This window comes from Carex rostrata, chromosome 5 (assembly GCF_964058835.1).
Source record: "Carex rostrata chromosome 5, lpCarRost1.2, whole genome shotgun sequence".
NCBI lineage: Eukaryota > Viridiplantae > Streptophyta > Magnoliopsida > Poales > Cyperaceae > Carex > Carex rostrata.
Window position 1 is genome coordinate 4,604,324 of NC_135922.1, and position 13,940 is coordinate 4,618,263.

The window sequence follows — 13,940 nt, forward strand, 5'->3', positions numbered from 1 at the left end:
AATTAACCAACCCATGTTAGTTTCCAATATATAAAATACATAAAATCAAACCTTCTGGCCCCATTTGTTTGCTTTTTCTCTGTTTGGTCACTGGATTGTGGATAAGCATCAATGGTTGATGAATTTATTGGCAGTTTTCCGTTACATGTCTATATTTGAAATTTTGGATTGACCACCATTACACTACAAAAATGTGAAATATCAAATAGCTTTTGCTCTCCGTCTCTTGCGCTAGTGGAGACCATTGTTCTAAAAAAAATATCCGTTTAAGCTGATTAGTTCAAGAGTGAGTCTACGGTACTATGCATATCACGGGTTTTTACCGTGCTACGGCTCTATATTCGAGTTTTCAAATCCTAACGGTCGATTCAAACCGTTCATCTTATTCTCCATATTAATATGTGTTTGGAGACCAAATTTTACATTTTTTGAAAATCTTTTACTATTTTTTTAGATATTTAGAAAATCACTTGATCTGAAAATTCTGGACCATCCAAAAACAGTGATTTTCAATAAATCTAAAAAAATAATAAAACAATTTCAAAAAATGTAAAATTTGGTCGCCAAACACATATTAATATGGAGAACAAGATGAACGGTTTGGATCGACCGTTAGGATTTGAAAACTCGAATATAGAGCCGTAGCACAGTAACAAATTGTAATATGCATAGTACCATAGACTCACTCTTAGTTCAAGCTCTATCCGTCTGATGAGTGCATACCGTTATTTACAACACTGATGGAGACTACATTTTATTACCTCATTTTTGAATAAATGATTCATATCTGTTCATGAGTGAGCCTATAATGTCTGGAATTTTTATTAATATCCAAAAAAACTACAAAATTAAACAATTTATCTATTTTCTGATGAAATTTCAAAAATTGCCCCATCCGATTACTAAATAATTAGACAAAGGTCTCTTTTCCGGTTATTTAGTCCCCGGATCCAAGAAAATAGTCCGGTTACTAAATAACCGAAAGAGAGGTCCACTTATTTAGTAACCAGACTCGCAATTATTTTGAGTAGAGAGAGTAGTGTTTGGTAAATGCCCCTGGGGGCCCAACCCGAACCGATCCGTCTGTGTCCGTGCCCGTGCCACGGGTATGCACAGGTACACGGGTACACGGGCACGGGTATTAAACGGGCTGGACCCGGTTTTTTGGAAAAATACCAATGAGAACTCGGACCCTCGTACCCGTGACGCCCGTGCCTGTGCACCCGTGAGCCTGTGGCAGATTTTTTTTTTTTTTTACTTTTGGTCTAAAATTCAAAATTTAAACCCAAATTCCCCCCATTTCTGTTTTTTAAATACTGTTTTTTAATTTCTATTTTTAAATTTCTGTTTTTTAAATTTTGTTTTTCTTATTTCTATTTTTTATTTCTTTTTTTTTATTTCTGTTTTTAAAATTCTGTTTTTTTATTTCTATTTTTATTTCTGTTTTTCTTATTTCTATTTTTATTTCTGTTTTTCTTATTTCTGTTTTTTATTTTTGTTTTTCTTATTTCTAAATTTTATTTCTTTTTTTTGTATTTCTTTTTTTTGTATTTCTGTTTTGTATTTCTGTTTTTTTATTTCTGTTTTTTAAATAAGAAATAAGAAAAGCAGAAATAAGAAACAGAAATAAGATAAACAGAAATAAAAAAGCAGAAATAAAAAACAAAAATAAGAAAAACAGAAATAAAAAGAAACAGAAATAAAAAAACAGAAATAAGAAAAACAGAAAAAAAAAACCCGGACCGGACCGTCCTGCCCCCGAACCCGTAACAGGCACGGGTATTAAACGGGCACGGCAGGATTTTTGAAAAAAAAAATCCGTGATGCCCGGCCCGTTTTGCCCATGTGCGCGTGACGCCCGTGACCGTAGCTAACCGTGCCCGTGCCCGGGTTTTGCCCAGACCCTCGGCCCGGCCCGTTTATCAAACACTAACAGAGAGACGCGCACACAGTGGGAAGTGAAGCAGAGCTTGTCGTTGACACAGAGAGCTAGAGGCTCTATTTTCTACATAAAGAAAATAAAAGCTCTCTCTCTCCCTCTCTATGCAAGAACTGAGAAGGTATCAGTGAGAGACAAAAGGGGAGTGGGGAGGGGTCGGAGGGCTCAACACTTTTTAAGTTCCTCTCCTGTATTCCAGATTTAGTTGGATGGATTTAAAAGGATCTTAAGCATTAATTTCAGATCCAACGGTGCAGATCTTAAGTAGTGATCCAATGAATTCTTTTGCATTGGAGAGAATCCACACCTTATCAGAGAAGGTTGAAAAAGTTTTGGAGGGAGAGAGGATCCGAAAAAGTTGCATCAGTATAAAAAATTGCAAGTCTATCTTTCTATCTTTCTTTCACTGTCTGAGATTTCACTGCTTTTCGAATTTTATAAAAAAAATTACAAGTCCGGTTACTAAATAATTGGACAAAGGGCTCATTTCTGGTTATTTAGTAATCGAACTATTTTTTTGAATCCAGGGACTAAATAATTAGAAAGAAGACCTTTGTTCAGTTATTAAGTAACCGAAAGGGGCAATTTTCAAAATCTCATCAGAAAATGGATAGACTGCTTAATTTTGTTTTTTTGGGTATTAATAAAAATTTCGGCTATGATGTTGTGCATAGTGTAGATTAATTTGCATTATAGATTAATATTTTTTATTTTAAAATTTAAGCAGTTGGTCTGAATAATTTAACATGATTTTCTTACTTAAAGACTAAATTTTTATTATTTTTAATTTTGTAATATTTTTTGGATGTAGAAATCATTACTTTTAAATTGATCTAAAATATTTGTATGAAGTGAATTTCTACCTATCTATTATTACATATTACCTATCTTTATATGAACTGACATAAAAAAAAAAAAAAATTCCTCCACTTGCAAAAGTCACTGCAAATGCAATTAATACCATGTATTATTGTTAGTTATTTTGTAAAGTTGGATATCTCTTTGTTCTTAAAGGAGGGTGTGATTAAAAAAATGTTACATTTTTTTTTTTCTGGAAATGCGTTGAGAACGCCATATATTATATTTCTTGTGAGCAATATATTTATACCACCCAATATGTCAATGTGTTTGCAATTTTTTTTATTCAATTAACACTAAGTTGATTTTTTAAGTTCCTTCTTACATAATGTCTAAAATTTGTTTATGTTGATGGAGAAGTGATATGAAAGAATATGAAAATGTTGAGAACAGAGTAGATCCAATGACTATCGGGTCTACTTTAGAGTCGGATAGGTTTCAAGACTATCCGACCATCTTTAAGATCAGTGCATATGAAAATTGAAGCGAGTGCATGTAAATATTAAAAATAAAGCGCACAAATCTTAAAACGAATCAGATAGTTCTGAAACCCATCGAACTTAAAGTTGATTGAACCAACTCCGCAAAATAAAAGACAATGTTGATTGGAATTACAATAATTTATGTAGGATAATATATATGTATTTTTTAATTTAGAAAACAACAACACTAATAATTCTTTTGGATAATGAAACTAATCTAGTCATCCAAAAGTTAGCAATTTACAATGTATTAAGATTAAAAAATAGTTTATTAGCTAAATTTGTGCCATAGGATATATTTTAAAAATGCTTTAATCTATATATATTTTTTTCAATTGGTTCTATAAATTTTCAAATGTAGAACTGTTAAAATGCATTATATGCTATTTAATACATAACTTTTACAATATTAAATTTCCAAATATAGAACTTACATGTAAGATTATATTATGTTAAGACAAATCAATAAATCCCATAAGAGACATAGCATAGGCCATAGGTTGGATTAAATTGAGAAATGACACCTGAGCGGCTGAGTGTGACCCCCTATGAACCTACACAAAGATATCCACTTTTCCCCCTGGTAGGTTTTTTATTTACTACTACCCACCATATCATGTGTATGCTACTATACTTACTATGGTATGGCGAATTGGCGATTCACTCACAAATTATTCTTACACAGGAGTGTTCATCGGGTACGGTTTAATCGGTTTTAAACCGAACTAAGAGAGTTTGGATTAAACGGTTTGGCTTTTCCAATAAAATTGAATGATTTGGTTCGGTTCGGTTTAGAAAACTTTGAAATCGGTTAGGCTGAACTGACAAAAAAAATTAAACTTGTTACTCGTCCGAACCAAGTATTTTAAAAATTAAAAATTATGACTGTATCTTTCTTAGTTTGGTTTAAAACTAATTAGACCGAATCAAGCAAAAAAATTGAAATACATCTTAATAAAGAGTTAGGCTAATATGACACTAGTGTTATATCAAACTAAATAACACCACATCTTAAACCCTTAGATCTGTTTTAAGATTCGTACAAAATGAAGTGCTTGAACAGTAAAAGCGGATAGTACGAATCTTAAAGCAGATCTAAGGGTTTAAGATGTGGTGTTATTTAGTTTGATATAACACTAGTGTCATATTAGCCTAACTCCTTAATAAATTTTTATTTTATGATTAGTTTTTATTTCGGTTCAACAGAAAAAAAAAAATTTGGTTTGGCTTGGTTGATTTGGTTATATTTCGGTTGATAAGTTTATTTCGTTCCGTCCAGTTGTATATTTGAAAACCGAATAAAATTTTAGATTGCCTATTTTATTTCGGGTTCAACCGAAAAAAAAAAAAATTTAGTTCGGTTTGGTTTTGGTTTGGTTTGGTTTTAGTTAGGTGATAATTTTATTTTGTTCTGTCGGTTGTATTTTTGAAACCAAATAAATTTTTTATTTGCTTTTTTTTCGGTTGTATTCTGCTCGATTCAGCTGTATTTTTTGAAAACCGAATAAAATTTTAGTTTATCTATTTTATTTGAGCATTAACTGAACAAACCAAAATTTAGTTCGGTTTGTTTTTAATTCAGTTGATAAGTTTATTTCATTCAGTTCGGTTGTATTTTTCAAAACCGAATAAAAGTTTAGTTTGCATATTTTATTTCGATTTAACCGAACTGAATCGAAGCAATATTCACTTTAATTCTTACCAAATAAGATAAATCTGTCCTTGCAAATAGTAACCTGCCACACAATTAACAACACAGAACTGTCCATACAAGATCTTAACTTTGAAAGGTGTGCAAAAACAGTACCAACTGCTCTTAGCAGTTGAGTCTGCATTGGGCATCGTTCTCCTTTCAAAAAGGAGTAAAGGCAATTAAAGTGGAAACATAAACAACAAAAGAGAATCCTATGGAGAAATTTACGGCGGGATTTGAGGACATGGCCACAGAAAATCCTGTGTACAAAAAGTTAGTTAGGACAGTTATTGATCAACTTTGACTGGTCATAATACATGTACTATAATATAATTAATATGATTAAGATGCATGTATTGAAGCATGTTGCATGTTTCCAAAGTTGTATGATTGATTTAATGTAATGACAATTTAAGATTCATTCTAAAGCCTCTCTCTCTAATTATTTGTTTCTCTCTCTCTGTACTTTCCATTGTTTGTACTTTGTAGCAAGACCGAGCATTGACCAACAGATCAGACACTATTTGTGTATTTGTGTATTTAGATATTCGGATATGAATAGTTTGTGGATAGGGATACAGGTACAAGTATAATTTATGCAAATATGGATATAAGTATGATTTCAATTTTAAAAGCGGATACGCCTAATTATTATCTGCATTTATATTTTTATTATTATTTCAATATCCCTTTGTACAATACATATATCGATAAATATTTGTGTATGTATTTTTTTTTATTTTTTTGGATATTTGATTGTGTGGATACATCATACATATATAGCTGATTTTTTTTTAATATCTAACATTAAATATAAATTAACAGATTTTACTAGTTTGGCTGAATTTTTTTTTTTTAAATGTCGAGGCCAGCCAAAATTTTGGCGGCTTGGTATTTTTTTTTTCTTCTTCTTTGAAATAGTATATAATTTAACATTTTGATTGTGTGATCTCTTTGCCAGATTGTAATGCGGTTTTGAATGGGTAATTGATTTAATAGGAAAAACAACCCACAATAAGGGTTAATTTAACGTAAATGATTTAGTATAATTTAGTTTATTTTAGTATAATTAACATAATTTAGTTTATTTTAGTATAATTAGCATAATTAAAATATTTTAGTATAATCTGCATGAATAGAGATTTTAAAAATAAACTAAATTATACTAAAATAAACTAAATTATGTTAATTATGTTAAACTAGTATCGTGCCCGTGCGTTGCAACGGTTGCATATTATAAGATTGAATAGAATATGAAGAGACTTTTTTATTTGACATTCACACAAATTTAAAAAAAATAATAATAATAAAAAAATTGAAAAAAATGGAAATCCAAATAATAAATAACAATAAAAAAACAATAACAAATGAAAAACTAAATTATACTAAAATAAACTAAAATATGCTAATTATACTGAAATATACTAAATTATATTAAATCAATTACGTTAAATTAACCTTCATTCAAGTTGTTTCTCCTATTAAATCAATTATCCATTCAAAACTGCATTGCAATCTGTCAAAGATAAAAAATACCAGACTGCCGAAACTTTTGCCAGCCTAGGCATTTTTAAAAAATTTCAATCAAACTAATCATATCTGTTAATTTATATTTAATGTTAGATATTAAAAAAATCGGCATATATGAATACAGATAAGTATCTATAATATCTATATCTATATTTTTTTTTATCCTTTTTGTTTAGAATCATATAATTTCTTTTGATAAAAAAAATATGATAATTAGGAAATGAGAATAATTGAGAACAATCCAAACCCATAAAATTCCCAACAATAAAAATTTGACAAACGAAAATACCCGTATTGAAATAAGTATGAATTAATATTTTTTATTTACACTGTAACTAGAAGCATACCATAGAATTCAACAAATTTGCGACTACAACAAGCATCTGAGCCACAGTGCGTTTGGATGAGACAAATAATAGTGCTAACCCGAGTTAGCTACTATTCTGAACTATTATTTTACGTTTGGATGTGTTTAGTTTAACAAAAAAAGACTATTCTTTGTTTATCTTTTATGAGTTAGCATGCTATTTTACTAACTCAACTAAAAGTTGAATTAGCTCACTATCTCAAATTTAAGTTAGCTCACTATTCTCACTAACTCAAGTCTTTATCCAAACACATATAAATCAGTTGCAGCAACACTGTTTCACAATTTTCCATTCAATTTGAATCCAACAGCACATGGAAATATATACCTCTTAGTTTACTCTACCCCTTATACCTCTTATACTTACAAAACATACAGAAGGCAATAGCTACTTTGACGAAACCTTTCATTTGCGATTTTTTCTTGAAAGTGGAAGAAGAGGCTAGAAATTCAATTCAGGAGAAAAATAATATACTTAACAGAGGGACCACCTGTCAGCTCCACACTGTAGATGTATTGTACTAGTACTGTTCATTCTACAGCACTCAATATATCAAGAATTAGATAGATAGATGAGAAACATTGTTCTTGCCATAAAATTACATGAGTAGAACTTTTAAAGTTCATCTAAGCCCCTTGGTGAATTTAAGTCTAAAATCTGTCAAATCGGCTTCAAATGACGAATCCGAACATTGAAATCCATCTACCTTACAAGTGATGCATCTACATGTGAAATTTTTAAATATTCGAATTAATTTAGTATAAAGTCAATCGGTCAAAATTAGAAGGTTAATAAATTAATTTTAATGCATTCATTTTTTGAAAGTTTTATGACCGCTTGACTTTATACTAAATTAATTTAAATGTTTAAAATTTTCATATGTAGACGCATCACTTGTAAGGTAAACGGATTTCAACTGTTCGAATTCGTCATTTAAAACCAATTTAACAGTTTTTAGATTTGAGTTCACTAAAGAACTTGGTGAACTTAAGAACACCCAAGTTCTACTCAAATTACATTGTTTCTCATCTATCTATGTATAAAGAGCCTTTATTCTAAAATGGATTAATGAATGGTTTGAATTTATCAAGAACTTGTAGTGTTATGTTTTCTTTTTGCAAATGAAGCACCTGTAAATGCCCAAGGCCCATTGAAATGGAAACAGAAAAGAAGACACTCCTACTTGCCTTTTGAGGCAATTTATTAGTTATATGAGCTAGCAAGTCACTTCAAGCTTCACCATGAAGCCCATAAATATATTGAATTAGGCCCAACACAAAGGTTCAATATAAAGCCCATATTGATCAAGCCCAATAATTTGAATTGTTGCAATAGTTCAGGTCAGTATTGTTATTTGAGTGACGCTATGGCAGGGGCGGAACACAACTTTGAGTATAGAGAGCTAACTGACTAAACATCATGTACTTAAAAAATATTATAATAAAATTCAAAAACTATAAAAAACAAAATAATATGATTTTTCACTATTTGATTTTAGAAAACTTATAATAATTAACAAACACCAATAAATGACATGTTTAACAAAAAAAAATATAGTATATTTAAACATCATATTTTATATATTTTTTTAATTTAGACCTACACTTTTCTAAAAGATCAAATTCGACAATAATCTCATCTGAGCTAAAATTTTAATTAAGCATATAGACATCGAAATATATAGAAAACCCGTAAATGATAACGCTAATTTTATCTTTTTTCTTTTGAAATTTTCTAACTTCAGAAATTAATTTACTATTTTTAAAATACATAGAATGATTATTAATAGAGCGTTAATTTTATCGTTGTTATTTTGAATTTTTTTTTTCTAACCGGAGAAACAACTTTCTTTGCTTTCTATTTGTAGAACAGCTTTTTTCGTTCTTATAAACTTACAATAATTTATTCTTTTTTGGGTTTCCGAGCGCATGTTGTCTTTTTTTAATTTTAACTTGTGACTTTCTATATTATAATATTAAATCACTTTCTATTATATAATATTAAACAGCTTTCGACTTTGGTCACGGGTCACGTGAAACCATCCCAAACCAATTAAAAATTGATGTTACTTTTACATATTAACTCTTTAAATTTTATGTATCATAACAGGGCGCTGAAACATGCAAAATATAAACTTTAGTAAAATTTCTAAATACTAGTTAATTTTTTTTGGAATGTTGGGGTTTACTCAGCCACCTTTCAAATGCACTATCTTCCGCCCCTGGCTACGGCTACGTTGCATGCATACGACTATGTTTTGCAAACGGTTTGGTCCGGTCCGGTCCAAAATTTCTAGGTCTATGGATCTCTCCGGTCCACAGGTCTCTTCGGTCTACAGGTCCACACGGTTCAGATTAGATGGTTCAAATTTAGAGAGGATGATCCAAATCCATGCTAAAGACCATGGTCTAGACTCACAAGGATTGGTTCGGTCCATGATCCGGTTCAATCCGGTCCACAGGTCTAACCGTTTTTATTTTATTTTGAACTTTAAAATTTGAATTTATCAATCTAAAAAGAAACTGGAAGTTTTGACAACAGTCTGGTCCGGTTTAGCATGATTGAGGCCAGGGGCGGAACCAGGGGGGTGCAAGGGGGGGCCAGGCACCCCCCAACTGAGGCGGAAGTGCTTACTGGAGTGGTTATTTTTATGTGGTTTTTTACAGATGCATACCGATTGGCACCCCCCATACAGTTGTTCTTTCGTCTTTCGGCAGCTCGGCCCCCCCCAAGTTCAAGTCCTGGTTCCGCCCCTGATTGAGGCACAATTTAGCACGGTTTTAACCATGGGTTAGCACAATTTTACACAGTTTTGACCATGGGTTAGCACGGTTTTCCATGATTTAGGCACAGTCCGATCCAAGATTAGTCCAGTTATGGCCTGTTTTGGTCCACAGGTTTAGAATCGTCTGGGTTAGTCCGAAACTAGTAGAAAAAAACACACTAAAAAACGTGCTAAAACCCTCTTTATCCTCAGTACGGGTCGGTCCGGGTTTTGACCACGATCTGAGTCAGTATGGGTCGGTTCCACGGTTGGTCCCGTCTGTTCCTGGACCGATCGGTTTTTTTCAAAACACTACGTACAACCACCATACAACCATACGGGTACTGGTATCGTATCGGATACGATGATACATTAATTTTCAATGGGATACATGTATGGATATCGATACGTATCAGATATGATACGAAATTATATATGAAGTATCGTGGTAACAAAGGGCTATGGTTATATGTATGTTACAGATCAATCGGTGCAGCGAATTCATATCAATATTTTCAAAGTTCAAATAGTCTATTTGAATCGCGTCCTAGGCTCTCTCTTTTTGGAGTACGAGGCTGGCGCTCCTGTGCTACCCGCTCAATCGGCGTGGGCTGCCTCGGACTTGCTGTTATAAATATGCTTTATATCAAAATGAATTTGGATACGAAATTATACATCTTTTTAAAAAATATTAATTTTTTTGAATAGATAAAAAAAATACTTAATCTAAAAATTCTTAACAATATAAATTAGTAATTTTCTATCCATTTAAAAAATATAAACAAATCCAAAAGTTTAAATTTTGATATCTAAATATATTCTCATATAAAAATTATGTTTAATAATCTTAATCTATTGTTTAAATTTTGAAAATAAATATTTTAATTCATTGCCAAACTGATTTCTAATATGCACCGATCTGACTCTTGTAAGATTTTATTATATATTTTTAAAATTTGAGTTGACGTAGGTTAATTCTTAGCTTCTAGAAGCATTGTTGTAATTTTATATTTTGTTGGAGTACACCACAAACCTTACCAACCTTGTACTAAAAGTCTAAAATTGAAATGAAACAGCGGCCACCGCCGCGCACAAATTATATTCTGTGTGCTCGTGCTGTCCTGCACTTTGACATGAGACTCTCAATCTAACCCATCTTTCTCCTCTTATTTTTATAGGGGAAATTTTATGAATACCCTTCAAAATTTTAAAATTACGTATTTTCCCCTCCAAAATTTATAATATCATATTTGTCATTCTAAAATTAAAAATCTCATAAATCTCATAAATTTAATAAATTTATTTCTTTTTTTTTATTAAAATTCATCAAAGTTTGTTATCATAAATTTAACAATTGTCACAAATAAAAAAAAATGAATCACTAATCCTCACATTTAGGCTAACTAAATATGAAATATTTCTTTCCAGGGTTACATATTTTTTTTTTAATAATTGATAAAATGAGTATGTTATAAATTTGAATTGTAATACAAAAGACAATAATCTGATAAATCTGTAATTTTTAAAATTTTAAAAAGATAAATATAATATTATGAATTTTAGAGGAGAAAATACATAAAATTAATTTCAAAACTTGCAAGGGGTATATATGAAATTTCTTAAATAGCGGCCAGGCAGGCTATCTTATTCTCCAAGAAAGTGATTATTACCAGACGTCTATTAACTGGAGAGTTGACAAGTTGTCACCTTTCAAGACCCTTCCTTTCCTCTCCTTGTGGCGTGCGGCATCCTTGTAATGTTCCGAGAGTACAACTCACTTGCCTCTGTAACATGGGCTCCACAAGTCAGTGAGTAAGGATGGAAGTAAACTAAATACTGCGCTAATTAAAAAAAAGTTTGACCTGTTTATTTGACCCGATCTCACGCCGTATGAATGTTTTTCAGATTTGCATGCCAACTTCATAAAATAATAATTTGACTATTAAATCTTATTAAATCCAGTTACCTAGCCGATGACAATTATTTTTTATTAAATTTCGCCGAGTGATTACAGTATTTGCAAATTATTCGTGAATAATTCAGATTTAAACACTCTGTGAATCAATGAGCGAATAAAACGTTAAGTAGCGAATTAAACGAATTATTGATGAACTTTACGAATTTTAAGAATTTTACATTTTATTCGTGTTAAATTCGCAAAAATTTGTCCCGCCTTGATTTTGAAATCTGAAAAAAAAAAATTAAAATTATGAGGTATTCATATCTTTATAGACTAGCTAAACCATCACATGTTACGGCCTCAAAACCTTATCAATCTCTTAGAATCCTCTCCAATTTAAAAATAATTCATTGCATAATTAATGAAGATTTGAACGGTTGGATATGAAATTAATGGTTCAGATCTTTTTGGAACCAGCCAACTAAATCTGAAAAAAGAAGAGGAACTTTAAGTGTCAAGCATCTGACTAGACAACGTCACTCGCTTTTAAAGTTTAAACTTGATCTTTTGTACATAAAAAATTTGTATTGAAGTTGTTATCTAAGTGTCAAAATTTCTCTGATTTAGAACTTAATTTTTTGACTTCATTCCGTATTATTTCTGAATTATATCCGAATTATTCTTGAATCACACATTTTTGATCCTGTCGAACTGAATCTGAATAATTCATTTGTCACTATAATTGAAATTCGGTGTCAATTTATATAGAGGAGGGTTCAAATGCCTCAATTATTTGAGCCTCCATCATGTCTCCGTTTTTAAAAACTTTAATAACTCAAAATTTAAATCTTAAAAATTAAAAATAAAACCGTTGGATATAAACTACATTTTATCTATGCACGTATAAAAAATTATAGCATTTCAATTTTATTTTGGTTGCCATCTTGAGCTTGTAAAAATGTATACTAATGTGAATAATTTATAGGCGTTGATTTTTCAACTTATTAATTTATATAAAAGCAAAATCAAAATGTGATAATTTTTTATAGACACAGAGAAAAAATAAAATAGATCACATCTAACAGTTTTATTTTGTACTATGAGGGCACAAAATATTGGAGGCATTTGAATCCTCTCATTTATATATAGATAGATCTGTTTTGTGATTCATTCCAAGCAAAAATTAATAATTCATATCTAATTGTACTTTTTCTCAAAGAAAAAAAGATTTAATTGTACTCATGTATAGTATGAATTCATATCCTCTGAGATATCTCCAACTTTGCGTGACTTTATGGAAAATCCCAACCGTTTAAATACGTTCTGCACGAATCTCAAAGCACACATAATACTGAACCCCCTACATCAGCCCCGAATAGGCACTTGACACGTCGGTCACGTTAAATTTGAGATATCTCAGAGGATACGCACTCGTATAGTATTGCACTAGATATGAACTTCCGGGTGAGCAATAGAATTCATATCCTCCACGGAACATGCGTTAATAAATCCGAACTGTTCAATTGAGATCCGCACTAACATTAAAAGCCCCCGTGCGTTATAGGAGTATGTCAAATTGACTCCAATCCTGATCAGACGGTCGAGATGTATTAAACTAAAAAAGATACTCTTTTGAATTTTTACAGAGAATGCGGAAGGAAGAAAATGATGGAATTACGCATATGATGACGTGACTTCTACTGCGACGCGAATGACGTTCTGACTGAATGCGTATCCTCTGCATTAGCTCAAAAAGGAATCTTTTGTGTTAATGAATCTCAACCGTCTGATTTTAAAAGGAGCCAATCCGGCCTCTGCTTATGATATTGGGGGTTCTTTAATATTAGTACGGATCAAGTCTTCACGAATCTTAAAACAGATCGGATGGTTAGAATTCCTTAATTGAAAAGATACCCTTTTGAGTTAATCTAGAGGATACGAATTCGTTCTGACTGGACCCAACCTGTACGGACGCGTGATCTGTACCGCGCTTTCTTTGTACCTCCATCCTTATCCTGTTCCCCTAACAGATCCATCCCAAAATATCGCGCGCTTAAACCTCATCTACTATATATATATATAAACACAACAAACACACTCCTTATCCAAGTTGAAATCAACTCAATCCCACTTTAAATCAACTCTAATTCCTGATCTATCCATCTAAGTCTTCTCTTTTACCACATCAATCAAATCAAAGCTTGTTTCTTTGTTTCATCAAGAAGGAGCTACAATGTGTGGAGGCGCTATCATCAACGATTTTATACCTAAGAGAAACCCTCCTCGGAGGAATAGCAATCGCTTCTCCGCTGCCGATTTGTGGCCTGACGCCGCCGCTTCCGCCTACTCTAATTCGCATCATGTTGATTCCGATTCGGACTCTCTCTCCTTCCCTCAGGAAAAAGG

General features: G+C 31.6%; 1 protein-coding gene across 1 annotated transcript in view; it reads left to right on the forward strand.

Moving 5' to 3' along the window:
• The window catches only part of LOC144553949 (ethylene-responsive transcription factor ERF071-like), a 36,880-nt gene that overhangs the window by 22,104 nt on the left and 836 nt on the right, over positions 1-13,940 (forward strand). The window contains exon 2 of the mRNA XM_078302123.1: positions 13,703-13,939. Coding sequence (XP_078158249.1) covers positions 13,768-13,939 — 172 coding nt within the window. The 5' untranslated portion in view covers positions 13,703-13,767. The remainder of the gene's footprint in view (positions 1-13,702; position 13,940) is intronic.